Raw genomic sequence first — 14,759 nt, 5'->3', positions numbered from 1 at the left:
ACAAACAAAAAAATTTAGCGGGGGATGGTCCTTGACATAAGATCATCCCATATGCCATTTGCATAAGATTCGTGCTCATTCATCATGTGAACGATAGATGAGTCGGTCTCACTTTGGGAACCATCCCCACCAAATTTTTATTACGAAGCATTAAATTGGCGGCTATAAACTTCTCTAACAAAATCCACCAGAAATACAACACATTAGCATCCAAATGATGAAATTTTTGTCATTAGTTGAAACCATCATTACACCGGTAACAGGTAACAAGCTACTTTTTCACCCAATACCCACAAGAATTCGGTGTTGCCACAGAAAAGTTTAGATACTAATTGGTAAAATCCTGAAAAAGCTTACTATACAACCCTCAGCAGCAGCATTTGTTAGCTGATGTTAGTATAAGTGAATTCATCTACTTTGGATTCCCTTGGTTTGGCTGAAGAGCTTTGCCAAAATAGCTACGGATTTCAGGAATGATGCGCTGGATCAAATGAAAATAACTGCATAATAAAGCATCAAATAAAAGATGTAATAAGCAATTTGCGAGCAAGGTACATCTTAAAAGAAATAAAATTAAATTATCGGAACTTTCTGAAATTTAGCAGGGGAGGAAGATACCCAGGTTGAGTGCATATCCTGTCGAACTGCTCCAGGATGAACAAGATGCATGTATGTCTCAATGACATGGCATTAAAAGCCTCCGACAATTCATACATGACGGAGATATTCTCCAGGTTTACATCCTGCTTTTCAAAAGAAAATAGTTAACCCACAGTGAAACCTAATATGATAGCAATCTTAAACGAAACAAAATTGGATCAGACGCACAAGTGCATACAAACACAGCGCATGCGGCGCGCACAGCACATAAAGATCTATATACATACATATATACCTCCAAAAATGCCCAGTTCTTCTAACAAAACAATATGTTGAGTTAGGAAGTCATACAGTCCACAGGAAAAGTTAGCTTTTGTGTTACAGAAGGTCATAAAGAGGGCATTTCTTGCAGGTACAACGGTCTGTGAGTAAAAACTTGAGTTTTCAAAGATCATGTATGAAAATTCAGGTTTTGCAGGGATATATATCTGTTATTGTAAATAGACTTTTCCTTGAAAATTGCATAAAAATAGAAAATTTTGTAAGGCCACACAAAAATATCTCAAAATAATCGTAAGTGACAAATTCCTCAGTCACCTGTGCAATGGCATATTCACATAGGCGTTTAAGGCCCTCCAGAAGATACTGATCAGCTGCTCTAAGCAGTTCCTGAGCAATATCAGTAGTTACCTCAACTGACCCTGTATATATGAATCTGCATACATAAAAGACCAAATACATCAATTATTAAAACCAACAACAAATATCCATTGAGAAATATTTCCAAAAAAGTACGTCAAAAAGATACCCTTTTGTTACTAACCTCATCATCAATTCAAACACCTCCCATCGTATGTTTGGAATCTCAATATCTCTAGCATCCTTTTCCTACAATGAATTTCAAGGGAAAGAAAAAAATTGATCAGAGCTTGCTTTATTTAATGAAGAAAATGAGCCAGATGTCTAAGTTGGGCGCAGCCTATAGCAATATAATAATGATGTGAAAGAGATGAACAGGAAGTACTAGTTGCACGTTAATTCCTTTAGTCCTCAACTGTAAATAGGCCTGGAAATAATCCCACAAAAACATGGATGCTACGAAGGATTTTTTAACAGAATTTTTTACAAATAGACTAAAAGAAATTTAACTAAACTGTATCAGCTTCAGGTTTGACAAAAGGATCTAGATGATAAATCCTGTTGAAATCTGGTTTAGGTGTTGAAAAACATTTCCATAAAAGACTCTGCATGTGTAAGTGTGGCTTTTTCAAGAAGAATTAAAATAGAAGCCTCAAAAATGGATGTTCAGTTTGAAAGCATCCTGGCTTTCACCTCACCTCCACCAAAAGAGACAGTCTCTAATCACTCCCAATTTTAATAATTTTGGTCAATCTATCAGATGGGTAAAGTTGAAGATGAGAAATTGTCGAGATAGAATTTTCTCACCTAAATCCAATCAAAAGAATTATTCAAGTTGATGAGCATGAGAAGGGGGAAAAAAGTTTAGTAGCAGCAAGTCATTATTATCAATTTAATTTCAAGGTTTTTTCCGAAAAATATTTATGTATAAAATCAACTGCAATCCACCAACCACCATAGTTCATTTAAAGATATAGCTCTTAATTTTTTGCATATTTCAGATGATGCCTTGCATACCAGTAAGAAGTGATTTTTTATTCAAGTAAAAGGAGCTTTGCACATAGGCAAGAAGAAATTGTCACTGAAGTACATTGTGTAGGGAAAAACATGATACCACTTAATTTGACAAAAGAACCGCCTGAAACAGAGCTAAATGAGAGAAGGTGATTCATATAGCTAAACCAATTATTGGGATTAGCTGCTTAGCAGTATTTGATAGCTAATTACTAACTAGACTCATTCAGACTTACTAATTTGCTGTAAGTGCCTTATGGAAATAAATATTTCTGATAACATAAAACTGCAAGCAAGAGTTAAGACCTACCATCGATTACAAAACCATGGTTAAAAAAAAAGTTATCTTACCCTATATCCACCATCAAACATTGCACGAAATGTTTCTGAAGATGCAAGCAAAGCTATTCTGTGAGCATAAAACCGCTTGCCTGAAATGGAGAAAAACAATAAAGTCATTAAATATTTAACACGATTAGCAACCTCACCCACAGATTATTATTCTAGAATATGAGAGCCGAACAACATATGTAACTAGAAAAGAGGGAATAGAAACAGTGGAGCACTCAACAACCTTCTACTAGAAAGGTGACATCCGAAAGTGTAGTACTGTTAACAAATTGTTCACCAAGATACACCTGCAATGTTAGATGATCAATTAGTACGTACAAACATGAAAAAAGGAGCGACCACAAATCAAAATCACTTGCAAAGCCAAAAAAGAAAAGAAAAAAAGAGTAAGAAAAGAGCAGTCGAAATGTTGCCCTGCCGGAGAAAGCAGGAGTGTTACTACCATGAAAAGAAAATAGAAACTGTCCAAATTTCCCTAAGAATACTCGTGCATTTGCATATAATCCATCCTCTATCTATATTCCAATTGTATGTACAGCAAAATTATAAAACCATGATTCCTAATAAAATTCACTGTTCTAAAAATCAGTGCATAGATTCTTATATGCACCGCATAGACCACATCAACATATGGCTTGGGCATCATGTAACAAGTACACAAACAAACTACAATTTTGCATTTTAACTATGTGTGTGTGTGTGTCTGTATCGTATCTAGTCATACACTATTAATTTGGTATATGAATCTCCCTACATTGATATTAGTAGTCATGTTTCGTACCAGGAACACTTTTTATATAAGGTGGATGAAATTTGACATGATTTTTAGGGTTGTTGTAACCCTACAACATATATGTTTCTTAAGTTTTTGTCGTCATTGTTCGGCCTTTTTCTCTTATTTATTACATATTTTTTGTACTGACTACATTCAAATATATATTTTGCACCTTATGTAGACTGCATAGGGAACCGCAAATGCACTCGCATTGCACATATGCTCTATGTAGTACCTTGGCAGCACCTTGGCAGTTCACATGCCACTTTCTGCATTTTAACACATTGCTGAATTAAATGTCTCCTACATCCTTGATTAGAGCTGTATTGTTCATCATGTTTGGTCGTAATAAGTTATTGCAAACTGGTAAACATCTCCAAGGTCAGAACTCCAAATCCCACAATGGGACATGTACTTGCCAAAATTAGTTTATTATTTGACCATGTAATTTGATCACTGCATTAAGAATCAAGATAAACTTTAATTTTTCTAAGCTACGATACCTAGCCAAAATAACCATAGTCAAGATCGATTAATGTTATCTGGAACGGAACATGGTAAGGCATGCAATATTTTTTACATATTTTCTCATGAATGCAATCTAAGGGGATACAATTGGTCAGTTGGCTAACCTGGGTCAGAGTTTGCTTGAGAATGTTAATGCTGATCAACATATATATATATATATATATATATATATATATATATATATATATATATATAATCAGTAACTTTCCTTTTCTTACCATACAGTTATTTCTTTCCGTTAAAGTTGGAGTAGACATTCTCTATCCTAATTACAACATGTCCACTCCGTCTTCTTATTTACTATGCTTTCTTGTAAATTGAATTTCTTTTAGACAACCTAAAAAATCAAATCAAGTAAACCAAAATTCTTCTTAACTATTCTCGGTTTGCCAGTTTTAGTAAGTCAGGTTGCAAATGCATAATGAATCTGAACAAATGATCCAGAACGGGACTCAGGGGAGGGGGTTGCGATCTAGGTAACACTGGTCTTATTGTTCCACTGGCTCTTTGTGATCATTGGCATTATACATCCATTATTTATAATTTCCTATAGTTAAAAGTTGAGAATAATAGAAAATTCTGCATACTCAACAAGATCAATTTAAGGTTATTGGCTAAAAATCTACTTCTTAGTACTATTTATTAGCAAAGCAGACAAATGGAATTGACAGTACTAGATTTGCATTCATTTATGCAAGGAGGATACTTACAAGTACAAAAACAAATGCTAAATTAGACTTGCTTATGCTTGACAAAGTCAAAATTCTATTAATCCAATTCAGTAAAACCATTAAGGGTCATCTTGACACATGACACGTATGAAAATATTTTGAAGTTCTGCAGCCCTTTTCTTTCTCATGACATAAAAAAGCTGGTAAAATCACACCAAAGTTTTGAATTTATTTGGATGCATCCTGAATTGAAGCGTTACGACTAGCACTAAACTAGTTTACTGCCTGGCAATTACAAATATGAAAGTACAAGCACCCTAAAACCTCAAAGCAACTAGAAAAATATAATATAGCTTAAATATTTAAATAAATAATAGCTTAAATATTTCAATAAATAATTTTAAACCAAGCCAGGGGAGTTAACAACAACAGCAACTCACATCCAATTAATTAAGATTTCAGACAATTGTACGAGTAACTCTTAGTCATCTGATTTTTCATAACATTAGCACATGAATGCTGATTTCGATCAGCATGAAAAGTTCTCTTTTGAAAGATACAGACCTGCTGTGTAGGAGATGGAGGAGCTGCATCTATGGGAGAAAGTGACATGGCTTTGTTAGCCAACTTGTAAAGGGCTGCAGAACCATCTTGTTGCTGTTTTAAATTTGCAGAACCCAGAAGATCAAGAAGCAACTCAAGCCCTGCATTTACAATTTACAAAGACTTACGGAAAAAATTCAAAGAAACTCCCTTAAAATAAAAACAGAATGCAAATACACAATCTGACTATATATTACCATTATTATCAATAAATATTGTCTTTTGATCATCAGGGGAACAAAGGTGAGCAAGAGCCAAAGCAACACGACGTTGAACAGCCTTTTCACCTACTCTCATGAGATACAGCAAGTGCTTCAAAACCTACAAAAGAAGGACATAAAACATAAAATGAGTTTAGTATAAAATAGTGTGTACATATGTGTGTCTGCGCGCGCGCGTGCGCTTGTGTGCAAGAGAGAGAGAGAGAGAGAGAGAGATCCCAAATAGAGAAGAGAGTGTGTTAGCTTGATACTTTAAAAGTATTTCGATCTTGATAATTTCTACCGAGAATTTATCTTCAGGACATTTGTGTTGAAGATTCATGTGGTTTCATATGACTTAAATACCTGGAGATAAATTATACTTTCTGATCTTTTATTTGGGAAACTACTCGGTGAGTAGATTGTCACAATTCAGATAATCGCTTAAAATAAGAGGATATATTTCTTGAAAACCATCGAACCAACTATTCTCGGTCTAGATAGTTAAGATGTTTACAGGAAGATACTTTATGAACATTTGATTATTCTGAAAAATTTTAGCAAACTTCTTGTATATATTGGTGAAATATGTTAATTTTGATTAGGAAGTACTAAAACTAACAACATGGAACTTACGTGTGTGTATTTGGTGTGTATATATAGTTATAATCGACATGCATAATAAGCTAAAAGAACAAAATGCCACAGCAAACAAAACTCACTCGTCCATGAATCTTTTCCTCTAATCTTTTCAGTGTCTTAGCTACACAGTCCTTTGTTGCCTGCAATTGGAATTATGTCATTCTTAGAATGTTTCAGCGAAAAAAGCAAAGGGAAAAGAAACAACAAACAGCACCAAGTCGGTAGAATTGTAATAGTCCATATACCTGAACAATGAATTCGCCATCTTGTAACTTCTGAACGCCTCCCACCTTTATAAAGTCAGAGACATTGTCCTACAACAAGGAAATTACTAAACTTTACTGCCAACTTAAGAGCAAAATGCTAAGCAATAGGAAAAAAGTGCGCGTTAATTAATGTCTTCTGAACTCAAAATCAATGCAAAATTTCATATGCAAATTAAAAATCATAAACATTTGATGTACATGTACCTCATTGTCGGCAATCCCATAAAGAGCAAATGCAGCATTATGCTGTAAAGATCCATTTTTCGAGTCAAGAAGCTTCAGCAAAGGCACTAGACCACCATTATAAGCAATACCTGCTTGGTTGTGTGCATCCTAAATAGAAAAACCAATAATAATTACATGCAAATTTGCACATTCCATAAGAAACATAAAACAAAATACTAGTTGCGAACGAAAGAACAGAAAATCCAAATATAGGTTTTACTAAATATATGACAAATATTAGATCAGGATTACAAGAATGATGCAATCAATTGATTTGGTTTCCTCTTTCCGCATATGCGACAATACTTGCGACTTTCCATATAGACATCATAAAGGCTATGCATTATATCACATTTAAGTTTCTAAACCCTGAATTTTAATCTTCTTAATTTTGAAACAAGGTTTAAACCCTCTCTTTTGCATATTAAGTATATTATAATTGCAAGACCAATGTTACCAAGAATGGGATATGCTGTAGTGCATTCTACGGGTATGTAAACGTGGTTCGCTGGTTCCTTAGGAACGCGGTACGAGCAGGGTAGGATTAGTCGAAACGTTAATCCAGAATATGGTTCGTTTCGAACGTCTATACAGACCGACATATATAAAAAAGTCAATAACTTACTTTTGTTACCATATAGTTCTTTCCTTTCATTAAGATCGGATTGGGTATTTACTCTTCTAATCAAGACTGCCTCAACATTTTTCCATAAGAGTATGACTCTTTTGTATTATTCTATCTAATAGAACGCATTTCTTTCAGGTAACTAAACAAATTATATTTAGGAAATTCAAGTACTTCCGGTTCGCCACTTATGTGATCCAGATCTAGAACCCATAACGATCGTGCAATCCCAGTAAATATGTGCAAGACACGGATAGGCTATTTGTCCTGAAGAAAATGAAGAGTTCCTCTCAATTTCTAGCAAGAAAAGTTAAATGATTCAATTAATCAGCTAAATGCATTGTTTCTCTCTCTCGTAAGAGAACATCTTTTTTTACATAAACAAAACAAAGATCAGAAAGTAAATTAAAATTTATAACATACTATTCTACAATCGGCAAATTTTTTTAATTAGCATGAGGCATTCCTTACGCTTCAATATGATATATAATAAAAAAATCCTCACCGGCCATGAAATTATGAACTCTTGAGGTTTAATCACCTTGTTAAAGTGCTAAAGGCAAGATATATATATATATAGAGAGAGAGAGAGAGAAGTCCGGCTAGGGTGATTTTAGAAGCACAAAGGTGTTGGTGCTATAACTTTTTGGCCATTGGATCATGCACAATGGTGGGCCCCACAAGTAACCACCATTGTTGACTTTTGATCCGATGGCCAAAAGTATAGATTCAAGGGCTAAAAATTACAAGCACCAAGGACTTGAGCTTTTAGAAGCATTCCAGCTCAGTTCTATATCTATATATATATATATATATATATAGAGAGAGAGAGAGAGAGAGAGAATATATATATATATATATATAGAGAGAGAGAGAGAGAGTCCGGCCAGGGTGTTTCTACTAGCACCAAGTACTTGGTGCTATCAACTTTTTCGCCATTAGATCTACCCCTTTGACCATTTCTACCCCTTGAATAATGCTATTCTACCAACCACCGCTAAACCCTAGGGGGATTACTATCATCCTAACCCCACAATCCTTCATCCAAGGGCCCAAAACCCGCAAGCACTAATGACTTAGTGCTATTAAAAGCATTCCAGCCCAATTTGGAAAGGAAGACATTCATATTCATAAATCAACGATGCATTATCAAGCTATGTTAAGGTTCTAGTGCTCCAAACATTTGCGTATTAGAGATTGATTTACTTACAGAAATACAGAATAAACATAAAACATAAACAAAGGTTTCATAAGATAGTGACGATTATCTATAGCAACAAGGAGGCAACATAGCTGCAAATATAGCGACTGAGCTAAGGTGTTCCTCAAAGCACCAAGAGTTCTTGCTGTTGAAGTCTATGACAAGTGCACAAACCTGGGCCAGCCTCCCAAGAGCAAAAGCAGACATCTCCTTAAGTTGTATGTCTGGCGACTGGAGCATCTCAATTAGCGGCCGGACTGCACCCCTTTGTACTATGTGTACCTATAAAAAACAAATAAATTTCAACGAATGGCAGCTGGGAACGAGACAGCTTTGTAAAAGCAAAGTCTTAATGTAACAGAACACCTTGCAATCTGAATCAGCTGAGGCAAACTGGCCTAGCAACAAGGCAGCCTCCCTTTGACTCTCTGTACAACAGGAGCTGCAATCCCATGTTTTCATACGTCACAAGTAAAGCCTTGTTTAGATATAATTAACCAAACATCTTCAAATGTTTCACTAGAGAAAGATAAATAATACTAATAGAAAGATCTTAACAAGGAAACTAAGAAAAAAGTGTTGATTTCAAATGGACAGCAGAGAACAGTGTGAAATGACAACGCATTTAAGTAATATATAACTGCGTTCTTATCCAATTATACACATATCCTGAAACTTAAGATTTTTAGCTGACTCAAACACAACCAAAATCATCACACTGGTAAAGGAAATTGCCTGAAACAATGCATGATAACCCCATTATATGCATGTAAGTACAATTAATGAGCAACAAAAGTGAACACATGCCATCAGCTGCATACCAGTATCAAATTCCTGTTATTAATAGTAAAATATATTTAAATTGCTTTGAATGTCAGATAAAGTAACAAGTCTTGAACAGCTTATAGAGTTATAGATAACAAAAACAGTGATGGCTTTACGATTATGACTGTTTGAGATACCTTAGCAATCCAATAACAGGTTGTAAAGCACCAGCAGAAAGAACTTCTTTCTTGATATTTGGAGATGAATGAACCAAATTACCAATCACTCCAACCTAACAGATCAATAAAGAAACATCTAATGATGTAGAAAATCATAAATAATTTCCTCAAAACAAAAGGCAAATTTAAAACAAGAAATTATATGCAGAACTGCAAGGCAAGTGCAAAGAATAGATAAGAATGCATCTCAGCACATTTTATTATAAGTGTTAAAATATTACAATGAATAGATTTACATAATGGCGCCAAATATTGGAACGGACCATATCAGGCTTGTTCCGAGCCGAAATTGGTGCAGAAACTCAATCCTTTCGTTAAGTTTTGATCGTGTTCCAACCAAAGATAGCTTGTTTTGGCCGCCAACTTATTTTAGCTGGTAACCATTAATTTCGGCCAGTTTTGAACAGCTCATAAAAATAAATGCTTACCTTTTGAAGTTAAATACTTACATAATATATAGTGCTTTGCATTATCTATACTATATATAAAAGTATGTACTTTGAATTTCGGTCAGTCGACAAACCCATTTTTTGACGGAAAAATAATTTTGATTCCTCTTTTTTCTTACGCAAAATAAATAATGTAACGAAACAAGCTTTTAATTCCTCTTTTTCTCTAACGGATAACCTTTTCCTTTTTAGTAAATATTTCTATATCATTTCATATCTTAATTTACTTGTTACATTAACTTTTTATTGATTGCAACCAACAATCAAATGTAAATTTAATTTCAAATATATATATACATTTTAATCTTATTTGATTATAAATTTTTATTTTATCTCAAATTCAGAGTTGAAATTTAATTATACAATTTAAATTTAAGTTTATAAATTTTAAAATTAAAATTAAAAGTTGAGTTTAAATCGTGAATTAAATTTAATTTTGGATATCAAATTTGAATTAATAATTTTAAAAAAAATAATTAAAGTGGATCAAAATTAAATTTTAAATTTTGAATTAAAGGTAAAGTAAAATTTCGATACTTTTAGTTTAAAAGGGATACTTAATATGGGTTTGTCAGAATTTGAAAAACATACAGAAATATTCAATATAAAAAAAAAATTATATAATTATTGTCGACAACAACTATTTAAATTTGANGCTATCCAAACCAATTGAATTTTGATTAGAAAATTTTTTAAACTATTTAGAACAAGATCTATACTCTCGATCTTGATTACAAAATTCATATCATCGCTTTTTAGAGGATATTCATTTTCAGCCGTTCATTTTTACGCCCACTTGATGAACAAGAGAAATTGGTACTTCTTAAAATATTTTAGCTCAATTATATATATATATATATATATATATATATATATATAGACACACAAACACACACACACACACACACACACTCATATATATATATATACGTATACATACGTATGTATACGTATACGTATACATACGTACACTCAACTAGTATATGTATACATATGTATTCGTACACTCAAATAGTATATGTATATATATATACATATACATATGTATATGTATAAGTATGTATACGAATATGTAAACATATACATATATATATATATATGTATATGTATATATGGAGTAGGGCTACGTATATGTATACATATACATATACATATGTGTACGTATACACATACATATGTATGTGTATGTGTATACGTATACACATACATATGTATGTGTATGTGTATACGTATACACATACATATGTATGTGTATACGTATATATATACATATACATATATATATGTACATATACATATATATATGTACATATACATATATATATGTATATATGGAGTAGGGCTACTGTACTATTAGGAGCACAGTAGCCCTTGTGCTCCTAAGTTCCTAACTATCCATCAATTTTGATGGGTGGTTAGGATGAGAGAGAGAAGAGAAATTAGGAAAAAATCGGGTATCTCAATTTCTCTTTTCTCTCTCACCCTATCCACCCATCAAAATTGATGGATGGTTAGGAACTTAGAAGCATAAGGGCTACTATGCTCCTAATAGCACAGTAGCCGGAGCACAATAGCCCTACTCTATACGTATGTATATGTATATGTATATGTATATATATAGAACTAGGCTAGAATACTATTAATAGCACCAAGTCATTGGTGCTATTAAATTTTCGGCCCTTGGATGAAGCGATGTGCGGTTAAGATGATAGTAGTCCCCTAGGTAGAGATGTCAACGGGTCGGATTTTTAAAAACCCGAACCCGAACCAGACTCTGAACCCGAGACTCAAACCCGAACCCGAACCCGAAAATTTGAACCCGAAACAATTATTTCTTTTTTCAATATTTCAAAATATATTATATTAAATCTAAAATTTTAAAATACAAATTCAAATATAACATCAAATTTTTATATATATATTATATATAATACAAAATAAATTTGGGTTCGGGTTCAGGTCGGGTACAATCAAAATCCATATCCAAATCCATATCCATATCCATCGGATATATCCATTTCATTCGGGTTCGGATTCGGATAAAATTTCGGGTATCCATACCCATTGACATCCCTACCCCTAGGGTTGAGTGGGTGGTTGGTTGATAGTATGATCCAACGGCTGAAAATTGTCAAAAGGGCAAATTTAACGGTAGAAAACTTAGTAGTACCAAGTGCTTGGTGCTATCGATAGCATTGTAGCCGGATTCTATATATATGTATGTCATTTTAATCTAAACTTCAGAAAAATTCAGAATATCATCACTTCAATGTATTTACGTATTTTAAAATGCGACGTAACTAGAGTGGATATTCTAGAATTGTGACACAGTAACTCATCAAACTACTAAATTTCATCCGATTAGTTATACTATTACATTACTAAATATGATTTAATGTAGAACCTCACCGCCTCATAATGAATAGCAGCATCTTCCGATCGAAGCATGAGAATCAATGTCGGAAGAGCACTGCAGCCCACAATCTGGAAAGTAAAGTACAAAATACGATAAAACCATTATCATCACTATGTTTATCAGATGAAATAATAGAAAATTTGTATAAGAGAAAGTACTGGCCTGGTTCTTGTTTTCATCATTTTTAAATGCCAAAGTCCGCAAGGCCCCTGCAGCCGCCCTTTGTACCTTCAAATCTGTCGATTCCAGCAACTCAACAAGAGGTGGGATCCCACCTTCGATTCTGAAATTAAGTAAAGCAAAAGATCATAAAAATGTACACCAGTTCAAAAAGGTAACTAGAATATTTAGCTAGCGTTTAGAAATACCTGACACATGTTTTGATGTTGCTATTCTCATGAGCAAGATTAGTTATTGCATCAGCTGCCCTCCGGATAACACTATTGACTGCTCTAGAGTTGGAACCCTTTCTGTGCCTTTTCAGGAGATCCACAAGTAGAGGCAAAGCACCAGCATCAACTATAAGTTGCTGATGTTCAGGCTGCCATAAAGGGAAGGAGTTTTCAGTAGGCAACAACATGCGAGAGTTGGTCGTACCCACAAAGATAAAGATCACATCTCATGAGATTATGTTATATAGGCAGCACAACTGGAAATTTGTTTTTGACTGAAAATTGCTAGATAAAAGTAACATAAGTGGATATATAATGGCCCTGCTCACACCAAGCACAATAAAGCAACGAACTACAGTGCAAAATAATAGTTACGCAGGGTCTCATTTGAGAACCACTTAATTTTTTGCTCAAGTTTTATTCGTTTCATCATTTGTAAATCATTTTTCTCTACATTCCAGATGACTATGATATGCAAGTCAATGGTCAAGCCATGCAGAATAATGAAGCTAAGGAGTAGGCCTCTGAGGGATGCCTCCCTACTTTCCCCAGGATTCTCAATATCACTATAAACTCCAAACACACGGTGCATGGTTTGTTATTAACCAAAGCGTGATTCTTTTGAGGCTCAACAGTCTGGTGTATATTTGTTCAACTGTAGGCATTGCCACACGACAGCCATACTTGGTATGTTAAAAGCCAATGAGAGGTTTACATCTACCTGCGCACAGCAATAATAGAATGAAATGAACAGCAATCACATCCGCATGCCTAATAAATTGCACTCACACAATACCACAATCCTAATTTTCCTATTCAACTGCTGATAAATATCATGGCATTGTTTTCACTCGTTAGATGTCAGTTTTGGGTCATCCTTAACCAACCCTCTCCTTCTGAAAAGGAAGACATGCAACCAAAATACTTCTCTCCAAGGGGTAAAAAAGGCTCCTTCTGGATACAAGTTAAAAACATCCAGAAGTTACCTTCACGGCAAGAAGACCGAGAGCAAATGCGCTCCCCTTCTCCACCTCATGCTCAAATGGCCGTTCCTCTCCTTCATTTGGTGCCAGCAGCGGCTCTCGCAGATGCCTCACCAGCGCCGGTACTGCTCCTCCCTCCACGATGACATTCACTACCTCTTCTGTATAGAAAAAGAAAATTAAATTAATAGTATGGTAAAAATGCATGGAGAACCCCTCAGCCATAGGCTAGTTTGAAATGGACCCTCGAACACTTTTTTTTTCTGATTGACTCCCCATCAACTTTCAAACTACTGCGTCAATCTCCTAAATTGAATTGGGGGATTGTTAAAATTTACAGCTCCATCAACTATCAACTATCAACCATTAACAGCTAACAAAACTTGCAATTCCATCAGTTGAGAAACTGTTCAAAACAGCTAAAAATTCAAGAATCATCACGAGATTCAACAAGATCCCGACTTTAATAGAAGGAAACAGATCAAATAAAAAAACTAGTAAAAAATTGAGGTTTGAGGGTGTCCCCGAACATTTTAACCTAATGCTACTAAGATAAACAACCACAAATTTATCAGATTCCCCTAAAAGACACATCCACAAATTAATCAACAAAAAGGAGCATGAAATGGAAAGAAAAGATGGGGGCGATCACCGTTCTTGGCAAGCTCGGCGAGGACGTGCGTTGCGCGCTTCGCAGCGACGCGATCGGCAAAGCGCCACGAGAGGCAGCGATCGAGGACCTCCACCTGCGCCCTCACCTCGCGGCCGAGCGCCACCTGCGATCGGTCGCAGCAGATCTCCCCTCCCCCGCCCTCGCCCTCGCCGTCGCCGTCGCCGTCGCCGTCGCAATCCGCCGCGTCCTCCTCCTCCTCCTCCTCCTCCTCCTCCTCCTCTTCGTCGTCGTCGTCGTCCTCCTCCTCCGCCTCCTCCTCCTCCGCCGCCGCCGCCGCCGCCGCCTCCGCCGCCGCCATCGCCGCCGCCGCCGCCGCCGCCGCCGCCGCAGGTGGTGGTGGTGGGGGGCGGTGGGGAGAAGAGGATGCGGGGGCGGAGAGGGGAGGTAGCGAAACCCTACACCTAACCCTAACCCTAACCCTAACCCTAGGAGAGAGGAGGGAGAGGAATGCGGGGATGGGGGCGGAGAGGCGGAACATGTAGGAGGAGAGACATTAGGNTTT

At 35.6% G+C, this 14,759-nt stretch overlaps 1 protein-coding gene across 1 annotated transcript; it reads right to left on the bottom strand.

Annotated features, from left to right (window-relative positions):
* Window positions 176–14,459, bottom strand: LOC109720151 (ARM REPEAT PROTEIN INTERACTING WITH ABF2; the record flags this gene model as incomplete). The annotated part of the gene is made up of 19 exons (XM_020247044.1): window positions 176–500; window positions 619–743; window positions 1,198–1,315; window positions 1,424–1,488; window positions 2,605–2,684; window positions 2,828–2,891; window positions 5,143–5,282; window positions 5,379–5,502; window positions 6,104–6,163; window positions 6,269–6,337; window positions 6,494–6,622; window positions 8,515–8,622; window positions 8,707–8,782; window positions 9,303–9,397; window positions 12,203–12,277; window positions 12,372–12,492; window positions 12,578–12,750; window positions 13,588–13,745; window positions 14,237–14,459. Coding segments are annotated over 19 exons (2,091 nt in total), but the record flags the coding sequence as incomplete, so codon positions are not given.

Source organism: Ananas comosus, linkage group 14, assembly GCF_001540865.1.
Source record: "Ananas comosus cultivar F153 linkage group 14, ASM154086v1, whole genome shotgun sequence".
In the NCBI taxonomy this organism is placed as follows: Eukaryota; Viridiplantae; Streptophyta; class Magnoliopsida; order Poales; family Bromeliaceae; genus Ananas; species Ananas comosus.
This window is presented reverse-complemented; position numbering and strand designations above follow the sequence as displayed.